General features: G+C 38.6%; 1 protein-coding gene across 6 annotated transcripts in view; it reads left to right on the plus strand.

The window, feature by feature from the left end:
- Positions 1-15,148, plus strand: part of SLC12A8 (solute carrier family 12 member 8) — a 113,217-nt gene that overhangs the window by 25,404 nt on the left and 72,665 nt on the right. For 5 of the 6 annotated variants that reach the window (XM_061609037.1, XM_061609035.1, XM_061609038.1 and 2 more), the window contains 2 exons: positions 3,153-3,344; positions 5,895-6,126. In XM_061609037.1, coding sequence (XP_061465021.1) covers positions 3,153-3,344; positions 5,895-6,126 — 424 coding nt within the window. Of the gene's footprint in view, positions 1-3,152; positions 3,345-5,894; positions 6,127-13,008; positions 13,042-13,832; positions 13,882-15,148 lie in introns of those variants that run through there. The other variant, XM_061609040.1, reaches the window with a different exon arrangement.

Genomic DNA, 15,148 nt, shown 5'->3' on the forward strand with positions numbered 1-15,148 from the left:
AACAACCCTGGCACGTTAGGTTAGACTAAGAGACAGTGACATGACCACAGCCATTTAGTGAGCCACTTAATGATTTTTCTGCCAGTTGTAGCAACTGTAATTCACTGTGCTAGGTGATGTATGATTTAATTGTATTTTTCCTTGTTTTATTTATTATATTGTATTTGATTGTATTACAATTTGAATTCCATAGAATACAAAATAAAGTACAAAATAAAAGAAGCAATAAAAATACAATTAAAATCAATATGAGTATTTAATGCACTGTGCCTGTTGTTCACAGGCGTTGTTGCCACTGTTCTTCATAGACACACCGTGGACTACCTGAACGAAGCTTGCGGACTACTGGTTGTCCATGGACCACAGTTTGGGAACCCCAGGCCTTTATCATACTGGCATTTGCTTAAGCTTGCCTGTGAAACTCAGCTGTTTATAGATTGTCCTGTAGAGATTGTATATTGTCACACACCTTGATACCCTTTTCTAGTCACTACTCTCCCTACCCCATGGCCTTCTGCTGCCTACAACTGATCTCTCTCTCTCTCTTGTGTGTGTGTGTGTGTGTGTCACAAAATCATCTGTAGTGATTATCTGATCTGAGGGCCCATCCACCCATTTCTCAACAAAACTAGAAACCTTATGATATTTCTTCTGCTGCTGAATTTCATTTCCTATCTCTTCCTCTCCTAGCTAGCTGATATGTATCCAGATTATTGTTGCTATCTTTATGAAGTACTGTTTCAGTTTGGAATCCTGCTGGTTTAGATAGCAGTTGCATCAGATCAAGGGGAATTGGAGCCAGGACTCAGCATGCAGACATCTGCTAGCATATAACCCTCCCTAAGCAGCTATTCTAAAAAAGGAAAGCATTGTTCTAACTTTGCATCAATTCTTTTTAAAAAACAAAAACAAAAAAAATAAAAACAAAAAGATTATCAATTTTCTGAATACAAAATATCTCCAAACTGGGCAGGACAGCAGGTGCTGCTTGGAGATATTGATGACACACATGTAATCTAACATGTTTTGCACAAGGCAATAATTAGTAAGCAAAAGAAACTAAAAGCCACTGCCCTTCCTTGAGAGTCATCACAGGAAGGAACACCATGCTTGTGGGACAAGAGCAACACACAGAGTACTTTGAAGATGGGATGAAGGAAGCAAAATGCTGGAGTTTGTTCACAATGGGGATTTCAGAAGAAAGGCTTAGAGGTCACTTTTATTCAGCATCTGCATGCTGATAACACCTGAAGGCCTTCTGACTGGGTCCAAAAGCTGTGGCTTTTGTCTTTCATACCTTGCACACCAGAGTGATCATGTTACAAATCCTCATCATGCAGTAGCCCAGTCAGTTACCACTTTATAGGCACATCTTTGTGAAAGATACGGACTCTGTCAAGCCCATCTCAGACTCTTGTGGTACATGTGTATTTCTGAGAATATTTTGTATACCCTATACTCTTGCATTGCGTTTTCAGATAGGGGAGTGAATTTCAATAGAGTTCAAGTATTAAATGTTAAAAAACTGCACTCCTATGCTTCTTTACTACTGGCTTCATGTGAACTTTCTCACAATTTGACAGTGGCAAATAAGCAGAGCTTGGAAAAGTTACTTTTTTGAACTACAGCTCCCATCAGCCCCTGCCAGCACAGCCACTGGATTGGGCTGATGGGAGTTGTAGTTCAAAAAAGTAACTTTTCCAAGCTCTGCAAATAAGACGGTCTCATTTACAATAAATACAAAAGTATCACATTCTTTTATAGCAAGCAAGCAAAACAATTACAAATTCCATCAGCATTACAAATGCTGATGAAAGTTAAAGAGGAAAGCACAAAAGCAGGACTACAGCTGAACGTCAAAAAGATTAAAGTAATAGCAACAGAAGATTTATGTAACTTTAAAGTCGACAGTGAACTTGTCATGGATTATCAATACCTTGGCACAGTCATTAACCAAAATGGAGACAATAGTCAAGAAATCAGAAGAAGGCTAGGACTGGTGAGGGTAGCTACAAGAGAACTAGAAAAGGTCCTCAAATACAAAGATATATCACTGAACACCAAAGTCAGGAACATTCAGACCATGGTATTCCTGATCTCTATGTATGGATGTAAAAGTTGGACAGTGAAAAAAGCAGATAAGAGAAAAATTAACTCATTTGAAATGTGGTGTTGGAGGAGAGCTTTGCGGAAACTATGGACCACGAAAAAGACCAATAATTGGGTGTTAGGACAAACTAAACCAGAACTGTCACTAGAAGCTAAAATGATGAAACTGAGGTTGTTATACTTTGGTCACATAATGAGAACATATGATTCACTAGAAAAGACAACAATGCTGGGAAAAACAGAAGGGAGTAGAAAAAGAGGAAGAAGAAATGGATTGATTCTGTGAAGGAAGCCACAGACCTGAACAAGGTGGTTTATAACAGATGCTATTGGAGATCACTGATTCATAGGGTCACCATAAGTCGTAATTGACTTGAAGGCACATAACATACACAAAACAAAGAATCCAATGAGTCCACATGGTTGCACCTTGAAATGTTTTTGAAATGTAGACCTCCTAATTACTATATGTATGGTGTGTGTGTGTGTATTATACATAGTTGCAGTAGATGATACACTTTTTATGTAGGAGCTAATTTAAACCCCTGGTTGACAGCAGTGGGGCATAATGGAGCAGTGTATCTACCGCTGCATCAACAGCAGTGCTGTTTGTAGTCTTCTGCACCTGTGGGGGCCGGTAGATCTGGGTAGGACTTGGTGGAGGGACACCTCTCTTCATTCAAAGTTTCTCCAGCATTGTGGATTGTGAGGTTCCAGTGGAATATGTTGGTGGTGGACCACCTCTGTAACGTTTAGCCATACCTCTCCACCCAAAGAAATGGCCCAGAAATGTCAACCATCTAGTTGTCACCTGGTAGTTGTCTTATAGCAGTGATAGTCAACATGGTGTTCCCCCAGATGTTGTTGGATTCCAACTCCTATCATCCCTGGCTATTGCCCATGCTGGCTGAGGCTGATGGGAGTAGGAATCCAACAACTTCTGGAGGGTACCATGTTGCCTACTCTTGACTTATATCGGTTACTAATTCCAAGTATTACTTTCCTCTTTTAAGTTTCAACCTTTTCCCCCCTTCTCATTTCAGGGAAACACTGGTATTCTAATGGGCATGTTTTTGGTGTCCTTTGTCATCGTGGTGGCCTTAGTAACGGTCTTGTCTGGCATTGGGGTTTGTGAACGGTGCAGCATTGGAAGTGGAGGAGTCTACTCAATGATTTCTACTGTCCTTGGAGGTCAAGTTGGAGGGACCATTGGTCTTCTTTATGTTTTTGGTCAGGTAGGAATGCTACTTCTTTTTAGAAAATGCTTTCATTCATTTACATTTTTTCCAATCACCTCCCCCCACCTTTTTTTAACTCAAGGCAATAATATACAAACCCCATAGGTTATATTGTGTTACTCAAGAAGGTTTAAAAATATTCAATAGAAACTGTGCAGTTATAAAATTATGAAAACTATGGTGTGTGTCTAGTTATGTTATGAATAGTGATGTTGTCTAAATTCATAATTGTCTGGATTGAAATACATATTTGGCTAATAATGCTTGGATGCAGTATGAGTGAAATGCTAGGTCACGGTTTTGCAGAGAATGCTTTTTAACTAATCCAAGTTCTATACACCATTAACTATTCCAAGAGAGGTAAACAAACACCCCAAAGGGAAACGTGGCTCCCAAGCCTGGGGCAGGGGGAGACGTTAGATGGCTTAGCAACTTTATTTCTCCTTGCTGTTACACAGGTCATAAATGTGCCTAAAATACCACATATTTGTTGCTTGCTTGTGTGGTATTTTACGCTCTTAGAACCAAATTTGGACTAGGAGCATTTGGAATTTATTCAAGTATGACACTGATACCCAATCAGTATAAAAATAAATCGGTCAAGACTTCTTTGTTGATCAGCTCAGTATTATGATGATGATGATGATGATGATGATGATGATCATCATCATCATCATCATCATCATCATTATTTATACCCCGCCATTTTTCCAAAACTGGAACTCATGGCGGCTTCCAGATAAAAAATACATATAATTAAAAACATACAAAGTCTACATTAAAATATTAAACTATTTCCAATATTAAAACCATACACACATGCCTTGCCCAGTGATATAAAGCAATTGTTTTAATGATCATAAAAATATTTTAATTTATTGTTGATCCCTCCACAATAATTTTTAATATTTACATGACTATTGTATTGTATTGTGTTTTTTTCATTTTTTCTTGCTAATGGTGTGCTTTATTACTCATACAATTTTTCTTTAAGAAAGACTTGACTAGCTTGCTACAAGTTTTTAAGACTTCTGAAATTATCCAATCAGGCACCTGTTGTTTGCTCATTTTGGTCCAGCAAAAAGCTTGTGCAGCAACATGGTGCCTATGAGCCATATTCTATCCATGTAAACAGCTTGTTGAAGGAGAGATTCCTAAGATAGTGGCAGATTTCTGTACCTTTTTTGACAGAAGAGATCCATCCTGGCTTCATTCACTGAGCTCATTCACCATATAACAATAGGAATTCTTTCTAGCTTTTGGAAGAGATGAAGGTCCAATTTAGTTGTTCAAAGTGATGAAAAGTCAAACAACCCATAGTTAACATTAACTATGATTTGTTGGCTTAGATGTGGTTAAGGAAAAACGGACATGACAGCTTCCAAACTCCTCCTTGTGACCATGCTGGAGGAGGAGAGGGATGTGGGTGGGAGTGCGTGCAAGTTCACGTGTGCTGTGGCTTGTTCTGCCTCATTCATTTCATGCTAATCTTTGGTTTAGGAGAACCTTCCCCAACCTGGTGCCCTTCAGATGTTTTGGACTACAACTTCCATCAGCCCCAGCCAGCATAGCCAATGATCAGAGATGATGAGAGTTGTAGTCCAAAACATTTGGAAGCTCCAAGAATGGGGAAGGCTGGTTTAGGGAGACATTTGAATGTAGCCACTGAGTGACTATAGTTACAAGCAATGAAACAAACATCTAATAGATATTTATAATGGATGCTGTAAAGGACATGCCAGTCAGGAAGCTAGACAAGAACTTTATTGTCTCTCTCAAAAAAAGAGCAGAACAGCAAAAGGAAACTCCACCCAGATACAATGAAGTCCACTGTCACCTAGTCACTAAACTATGTATGTAATGGCGCAGTATTCATGCCAAAGGCACAAATCCCTTTGCTTAAAATAATAGCACGGTGACTATTTTACCTGTATTGATAACATTGCTGTAGCTTGATTTTTTTTTTTTTGCAATTTAATAATGAATAGATCCAAGAGCAGGCATTTAGACCCTGCTGAGCCCTTGAATCCCTGCCCCCATATTCTCTTTGCCCATCTTCTACTACTGAAATCCAAAATGGTACCCCTGCTTCAAAAAATGAGCATGTTTAAGATGTGTTTTTTAAAAAACAAAACAACAAACATTGGCACCCTTTCTTTGAAACTTCTTCCCCAAGTTTTACCAGGCTAGTTTTCTTGCTTACTGGAAATTAGTGGAAATTTTTTTATTCCAGCAAATGTTTGGAGAGTGTGTCAGGTGGCTGTTTTAACTGAACTTGGGCATATTTTATCTGCCATTATGTTGTTAATACCATGTTGTTAATTTTGTTCTAAATAATTGTCAGTTATATTTTTATTTAATCACAGAGTTTGTTTTATTCACATTTTATTGAATTTAAAAAAATCATTTTTATTAATGGAACTTTCATGAGCTATCATGAGGGCCTGTTTGCAGGCCAAGTGAAATCATTAAAATCTTCAATGTCCTCCAGTTCAGATGGCTTGTAATATACTTCTTAGCAGTTTCACAAGTAAAATTATTCTTCAGTGTGTTGCAGGTGCTATGTACATTACTGGATTTGCTGAATGTATCTGTGATCTCCTGAGCTTCGGTAACATTTGGGCAGTAAGAGGCATTTCACTTGCTGTCCTGTTGGGCTTGCTTGGAATTAACCTTGCTGGTGTGAAATGGATAATCCGTCTCCAATTGCTGCTTCTCTTTCTACTGGCTGTTTCCACACTGGATTTTGTCATTGGATCTTTCACACACCTAGATCTAGGTAAAATTCTACTTGTTATTTACTTATTAATTAGATGTATTTGCTACCTGCCCTTCATCCAGGGTTTGTTACATCATAATAAAAAAAGTAAAAACACAATACATAAATAATGAATCACTAAAACAACAGTATAACTAACAAAATCATTGATAGAGGATCAACATTAATCAGATGTTTCCTAAGCATGAATGAAAAGGCATGCCTTTGCATGTTTTCTGAATATCTCCAAAGTTGGAGCTAGGCACACAACTGGAGTCAGGGGAGTTCATAGTTTGGGAGCCACCACTGAGAAGTCCCTCTCACATGCTATCGTCCCACAGACTTCCGAGGGACCATTTTCCCAGATAGTCAAAACTTTCTACGATCACAGTGAGGAGGCTTCCAGCCACAGACCTCCTTCTCCAACTTCTAGGCTCCCTCTCTGATTGCGTAAGGGAATTCCATGGCAACTTATGTCCGCTCAGATGCCTTCCCACGAGCTTAGTATTGCTACATGTAAGGAACTTCATCTCTCTGCTACCTCTAAAGTGCTTTGATTTGCAGTGGTAAAGGGAGATCTCTGCTTTCCCATTTCTTAATTTTTTTGTTATTTATTAATGTGAGTTATATACTGATTGGCCAATTCCATAAAACTGCTTAAGGCAGCTAATGTCAGTCAAAGAAAACAATGATCTATCAGATCATAAAAACAAATTAATAAAATCTTGAAAATATAATACAGGAGATTTAATCTGTATTTCTAGGCTCACCTTAGCCTTATATCTCTGCAATTTGTCACTGGCTCAACCTATCAATCCAAATGTTCACTTCCCTTCCCCCCCATCCCCAAGGAGGATTTCAACCTTCTGTTTTTGTTAAATCTTTGGTAGTGCAATCCTATGCATATCTACTCAGATGTAAGTCCCATTGAGTTTGATGGTACTTACTCCCTTGTAAATGGGTACAGGGTATCAGGCTCAAAGTGGTGTGTTCAGTAACTGCCTTCTCAACCAGATTTAACACTAGCAATATTGCTCAATGTGTTCATTACAGTATTCCAAGAAAGGGAGAAGGATCCCATTTGTGCAACTGAAATTTATTTTTATTTTACTGTGAAATTGGTTATGTCAAACAAAGTGTAATCATATTTACCGCCATTATGTCATTTAAAGTGATGTTTGCTGTGAACTATGGCACAGATAGATGTTTTACATTAGTGTTTGATCACACTGTTAAATTTAAGAACATAAAATTAAATGTAGTTGCACAACTGAACAGAAGGTGTCACTTTATCTTCAGTTTTTGTTATCCCATTTTTTTCTGTCAGACAGTATTGTTTTTTGTTTTGTTTGTTGTTGCTTTTATTTGTACAATCTCCACAGAGAATTGATTCACCTTGGAAAGATCCCCACTAAATTTGTCTAGAGAGAATTTTTGCACACACATTTAATGTGGTTCAAATAATAAGAACAATTGAAATGGTAACATAGCCACGAGTTTTACAGTTACCTGTAACAGATTTGTGTGAAACATAACTGGGGTTAGTGCTTGCTGAAGCTGTGATCCTATTCACACTTTCTAAGGATTATGTGGTATACAGTTGGGCTAAGTTTATTTGTTTATTATTACATTTATATCCTACCTTTTATCTCATCCAAGATGCTCAAGGTAGTGTACGTGGTACTCCTCCTCCCCATTTTATTGTCACAACCACCCTATGAGGTAGGTTAGGCTGAGAAAGAGTGACTGGCCCAAGGCTACCCAGTGAGCTTTACGGTTCAGTGAGGATTTGAACCCTGATCTCCCAGGTCCTAGTCCAACACTCTAACCACTACACCACATTGCATAGGACTGCACTATTGAACTGGAAGAACACCTATATGACTCAAGACTTTCTGAATAGCTATGATATAACCCCAATGGTCAAGGAACACCACTCTCTAGGCATTCAAAAGTAGCGTAATACTGAGTAAGTACTTTATAAGAGGTTTATCATAGTTTAATCTTAGTCAGGGCTCATTGTTGCAACTTGTTTTCAATGCCAGGACTCAGCTCAGAATCTGTAAAGTAACAATAAAGTTAAAATAGTTTCTGAGCATGTTCACATCCCTTGTCCCCTCATTACTGAACAAATATTGCCATTTCTCACATGTCTCAGTTTAGAGTTAGGGTTTCTGATAAGTAGGAGATACACATCAGTCAGGATGTCAATTTGTACTTTGAGGTAAAAGAATGAAGAATTAGCACATGGCACAACTTACATAGAATCATTCAATATCTGACTCGTTTTACTTTTCAGAAATGTACCTCTGTAGTTTACCGCAGGTTTCATATGCAAGTCCCTCCCTCTTTTAATTTCGCATAAGCTAATTACTTGGAAAGTCCTGCATTACCACATATGTCCTCTCAGTGGTATCTGAGCATTGATTGAGCATTCAAAAGAAGCGATCAGCATGTGTGTTTGAAAAGTGGCAGCATTCTTAAGAAGTTAGTTTTGCTTGTATGTGTAAAAGGGTGGGCATCTATTCCCCACTGAACCTCATGAATTTCAAAGACACTTAATAATAAGTGTACGGAGAGATTCTTTTTTAAAAGAGTTATTTAAATGGTCAGTGAATGCTAAAAATAAAGAAGGCACTGCAGCTGTGCAAGAGGCTGCTATCCAGCTTCAATACCACTTGTATTACCTTCCCCCAACCCCACAATTATCCTGGGCTTTAACCCTGTATTAGTAGTTTGCTGCTGTTATACTTTAAGCAAATCTGGCTTGGTATGGAAACTTCTCCCAAGAGCTTTTAAGCAGCTTAGAATGCAATCACAGAATTGGGAATATTATATAGGGATCTAATGGAATGAATAATCCATGTGAAGATGCAAAAAATGGAGTCTTATACAGTTTCTAGAATGTGGGTGTGTTCTAACCCTGCAATTTACCTGCCATGGCACATCTAGTCAATCATTTATCTTGCTGCATTCTGGTCTCTCCACTTGTAAGTGGAGGATATTTACAAGTGTCATAGGAAATACTGATAAGTATTAAGTATACTGCTGTTAAATAATTATACCAACAAATGGTTTTATATTTCTGTTAGGCTTTTAAAAGCACCTTCACCAAGCTTTCAGGATGTCACAGAGAGACAAGATATTTTTATGCGTATTAGACTGTTACTCATCATAATCATCTTATTTTAAAACTTTTTATATTTTAATCTTTATAGGGGGGAAAACCACATCCAAAATTGTGTATGTCCTCCTTGTAGATCTCAAATGAATTCTGCTACGTGATTATGCTTGGGTGGAGTTTCCTAGCTGTATCACTCCCATTTCCTCAATCTCACACACACCAATATTATCCTAGTGTTCAGTCACTTCCTTCCCCTTGTGGCTTTTATTTTTAGAATTTCAAGACAGACATACATTTTACATTAAAAGGGTTTTCTCAGATGCACTTCCTATCTTCCTGTATAAGTTCTTCTAACTAAAAAAATCTTTAAGCTTTGTATAGCCCTAGAATAAATAAGTCCAGTTGATTTTGTTGCTAGACATTAAAATAGTTGCATCACTACATTAAAATAGTTGCATCACTCCACACAGTATAAGGTTCTGGTATCTTTGGGTCTTTCTGGACAATATTTCTCCCTCCACCCCATCCTCCAGGATTATTCCTGGGAAGAGGAGATCAGAAACAAGCCTCAAATGTATGCACTCTCTGCCCTTCTTTCTTGAAGGTGAGAAGTAAACAATTGACTAGGAGATCTTCTAGACTCTGAGATTAAATTTTCTAAACAGTGAGCTTTGTTTCCCAGGATGGGGGGGGGAGGGTTAAATGTAGTAATTCTTGATTTAGTCACTTCTTGCAGTGGGGTCAGGATGGGAACTTGAGGCTAGTTACAATCCTGAGTGGGAAAATGCCATCTGAACAGAACAGTCAAATATGTTTTGGAACCCCTCCAGTAGCCAGAGAGTAGCTTACAGCTAGCACAGCAAAAATTAGGTAAAATCCTACCCCTCACTCGCTCTGGCTGTCACAAACAGGAAGGCTTCAGATGCAGCCCCTCTGCTCCCTGGCCAGAAGTTAGGATTGTTCCTTAAATGCCCTTCTGGAACATAGCAATGCAATTATTCATCTCAACAGTGCTCAGATTCAGCAGTTTGGAGGTTATGCTTGAAAAGGCAGGCAGATAAAGATGAGGCAGTTTCAGAGAAGAGCAGTCATGGCTTAATTTGAGTCAGGGTTCCTTACAATTGTAGGCACATGTGAAGAAGTGAATTTTTCTGAGATTAAAAAGTCTTTTGGGACAAAGTGTAAGCTGATATAACAGAACAGGATGTAATCAAAGACAGGACTCTGAGGGAATTGCAATAGCAGCAACCTTAGTGGCACCTGGATGCAAGCTGCACCAAAATTCTTTTTTCTACACAGTGTGCCACACCTGTTTACATCTGTTCACCTTAATGCAGGGATGGGGAACCTTTGGCCCTCCAGGTATTGTTGGAAGCCCAATCAGTGCCAGCCTGCACAGCCAGTGGTTTATGGAAGTTGTAGTCCAATAATATCGGGAAGGCCTCAGGTTCCTCATCTCTGTATTAGATACTCATTTTTAGAGGAAAAACAAATGATTTCCCTAGCCCTCTTTTATTTTTGTTTCTCAGCATCCAAAAGCCAAAACTACACCTGACTTCTCCATTCTGAGATGGATGATACCAGAACCTATATTGCATTATACACTAAGGAAGGGGTGGTCATCAGTCCAAGGGCCACATTGCCCTTACAGGCCACCTTCTGATGGCCACATGCCAGTGGCAGGTGGGACCAGGATCAAAAGTGGGTGGAACAACAAATGTTAATTTAGTCACACATCCCTGTCCATCCTCTGTCTAGGCAAGAAAAAGCATTATTATCAAATACATTTAGTTCTAGCCAGGCAAAAACACTCAAGGAGGGTGCAAAGCAGGGATAGTGAGGAGTGTGGTCTGGGGGAGAAGAGGAGTGGTTGAGGACAGGATGTGGACTGAGGAAAGGCCAGAGGGCCAGATAGAGCAGCCTGGAAGATCTCATTCAGCTTCTGAGTCTAAGGTACCCCATCCCTGCACTCAAGGATTGGGGGTTAGTTATGGAACGCCTGGCAGTAATTGGCTTACATCCCAAAGGGTCAGTGTAAGGATAAGCAGAAGGTTCTTTGGCAGCTATTGGGTGAGCTGCTCAGCTCCAAGAGAGGGGCAGGGCAGGCAGAAGAAAATGAGGAATGATGGCTAGAGGAAGCAGGATCTTGGAAAGGCTCTGCGCTATTGCTCAAACTCTGAGGAAGCAGCAGGCTAAGAGAGGAGAAGAGGGCTGGAAGAGTGAGTGATTCAGAGAAAGGCAAAAGAGATGAAAAATCTGGGAGGGGAAGGAAAACTGGGAGAGGTAATGGGCATAAAAGAGAGGTACAAATGGACAGGAGCTACAGAACTGAACAAGAATAAGTTTATATGTTGATGTGAAATAACCAGCCAAACCTTTGGCTTCAGGCCACTAGAATATGATGTGTGTGGGCTTTGACTCTTGTCTTAACTTGTGAACATACTGTTTCCTTTAAAAAGGTAGATTAATTAATATCTTTGGTAGCTGAAAATGTTATGGAATGTATGTGTTTATGTTTCAGTTTAATATTTACTGAAGTAATATGCACTTGGACCCTGTTGTTATCATCTATGAGAATATAGTCAGGTCTGCCTCTCTTTATGCTCTTATTAAGTAAAAAATGTGTTGTAAGATATCTGCCACTGTGGATATTGTTTTGTTCAATAAAATGTTCTCTTTGTCTATATGCAAGCAATTGCTTATATCGCATATGGACTATATTTCAGTTGGGGGGAAATGTTATGTTTTACATTTTAATTAACAAATATTCTGCTTATACTTGCCGTGCAATTTGTCTTCTGCTTGACTGCCTCTAGTGGCAGCAATTTTCTCTGAGCATGCCTTTGATGCATGTCAAATGTACTCTCCCCTCCCCTGCCTACTGTAACCTATTTAAGAGTAGTACCCATTATAACACTTTGTGTATTTACTTATGTCCATTTAATCAAAGCCACAGAAAGGATACAGGTAAATCCATTGTAGGAAGGAAGGTTTTTTAATTTTTTTTAACAGAGGTTAGTCTATTTGAAGGGCTGATTGTGGTCCTGTATTTGATGGAGTCTTCTGTTGGAAGGGCTGGTCTAAGTCCACCATAAATAATCATAACAGAGGAGAGTAGGGGTCCTGAAGTTGCCGATCAACATTTAGCACCTGGACAGCAGACTGAGCCAGGACACAGGTCACTTAGTCTTGCCCACAATGGTGAGATAAATTGTATTTCTATTTAAATTACAGTAATCATTTCAAAATTTGCATCTATACATATAAATCAGCATATGGAAATCTATGCACAGTAGGGATGCGCTAGAAGTCTGCCCAATTTGGTTTTGGAACCAAATTTTCTATTAATTCGCTTATTTTCAGTCACTGAGAATTGGATTTTAATACAGCAAATTTCTAAGACTATTTTTGAAAATGGACTTTTTTACAAAAAAATCTCCACCTCTAAAACATCAATTGTAAGGATAGTTTATCGATATTTCCTTTTAAAATATCAATGTTAATATCAATATTTTTTCCGAACAAAAAAACCCCATGATTTGGTAAAATCAGCAGCTAGCGGATACACAACAAATTCAAAACTGTGCCAACCTGTTAGGTCAATGGAATGCTTTTGAACCGGCATTGGCCAATGGATCCTATCCCTAATGCATACCCATCTACTTTTATCCTCTCTCTCTCTTTCTCTTTTGTTGTTGTAATGCCCACCCCAGCTTTGAAACCCAAAACTCTTGTTGTAGGATAGAGGATTGAACAGCCAGAAGTGGACTGAAGGCTAGCTTTCTTCTCCTGTTGTGCTTGCATCATGGAAGGTAAAAGCATGGTGGGTGATGTAGTACTCTTCCATATTCACACTTAGGCAAGCTGTGGATGAAAGGAGTCCAATTCCCACTGGGTCAGAGGACACTGGATGCTCAATTTCTAACAACTTGGCATTTCTAATTAGGAAACATGCACATACCCAAAAGGAAGTGCATTATTGAAATTAAGTACAGTACTAGGCCCAGAAAATCCTGGAGGCAGCCTTGCATTTAGTTCTCAAAGCCTCTTACCCCTGTTTGTTTAGTATAGTACTATAATGGGAAAAGAAGATAAGATTCCTTCCTATTAATGCTCCCTAGTTTTCATTTTCCTAGCATTTCTGTGGTAATTCTTTTTTGCCTCTGATTCCTTACAAATACACCCTGTATATAGACACCTATCTTCCTATTTTATCAATTATTTTCTGGAATTCTTTTAAAGCTATGTAAGGAAGTAAATTTAAAAAATAGGTGACATTTTTCATTCTTCCTAGACAAAATCTGTTACTAAGTTCTCTCTCTTTTTTTTGCTGGGTTTGTTTCGCTTTACAAGAAGGATTTAAGAAGAAACAGCTGTTGCGTATGTGTTGTTTTTAAGCAAAATGTTTCTTTGTCTTTCTTGCTAGGATGTTTTATTGGATATTTACATATCTGATAACGTTAGGACAGGAACATCTGGCTTGTTTTATGTTTCATGATTATATCAAACTGGTAACCATTTGCCATAGATGGTAACACTAAAGATACTATTTTTATCTTCCACCCCCTCTTTTTCTTTTTACTGGATAAAATTGAATCAGCAGGCAACATTAACAAGGCATCTAAGCAAGTGGATGCACATAAGCAGTAATGGTGAGTGCATTTTGGTAAATTTATAATCTTGCACAAGCCAAAACAACAACCAAACAAACCCATCACCTAGCTGAGGTTAGGAATGTATGAATGTGCCTCAGTCCGTATGAACATTCATTTACACTTTCATCTGGTATTTTCCTTTCTGCTGCGATTGGTTTATTTTGACTAATTATTCTGTTTTGTTGTCCACTGAAGCAGAAATATATGTAACTTTTTAATGTATATTGTAGCACAGGATAGACACGCATGTCTCACCCATCAACAAATATTTATAAACAAACTATCTTCCCTGTGTGTTCCCATTCAAAATTAATGAATTTCCAGAGGGGTAGCTGTGTTAGTCTTTTGGCATAAAAACAACAAAGAGCCTCATGACACCTTAAAGACAAAGTTAATGAAGAGGCTAATGGCGCATCACAAAGCATTCTATGGCTGCAGTCCTAACCATGTCTACTCAAAAGTACATCCCATTGAATTCAGTTGGGCTTACTCCCAGATAACTGGGACTAGGATTGCAGCCTAACTATCTTGATTTTACAGTTCAGTATAAATTTAATCCTGGTTCGTTTCCCTCACTCAGATATCACGGAAGGATAGTTTAGCACCCTGTTGTATCCTGGCTTACATACATTCCTGTAGGCATATTAAACATTTTACAGGCACTGTCCTTCACTAAGTATAACATCATTTATATAATGCAACATTTACTTAATAAGTTTATGCTGAAAATGGTCATGTGTGTGCATCTGCCGAAACATAAAGCTCAAGCTAATTTATGTTTTAAATGTTTATAGTAAACATGACTGAAATTCTGAGACTTTAACTGAGGAACATAGTCATTAGGTAAGAAAAAATGTAACTTTTCATGTGGAAAGAACAGTAATGAATGATGTGTTCCATTGGTTCTTTAAAACTTACAGTAGGAAGCAGATTAAGGCTGCAATGATAACCCCACTTACCTGTGAATAAGCCCCATTGAATTCAATGGGACTTACTTCTGAGTAGACATAGAATTTCTGCCTCTAGCAACAAATACTTTATATGAAAACAAAGTCAACAAACAACACTTCACTAAAGAAAACCAATGAGGCCCCTTTCAGGACAGCAGCAATTATACACCGGTGAATTTGTAAACTGTAAAGCGAAGCAGTTTATACAGGACTGGCGCCAGGCATGACTGGGCTCCTGGGCACCAGACTGCCTAGGCCCACAGTGTCATTCATGCCAACATTCCCTCCCCATACAGGTGGGGCAGGGCTTATAT

The sequence above is a fragment of the Rhineura floridana genome, chromosome 2 (assembly GCF_030035675.1).
Source record: "Rhineura floridana isolate rRhiFlo1 chromosome 2, rRhiFlo1.hap2, whole genome shotgun sequence".
Classification (NCBI taxonomy): Eukaryota; Metazoa; Chordata; class Lepidosauria; order Squamata; family Rhineuridae; genus Rhineura; species Rhineura floridana.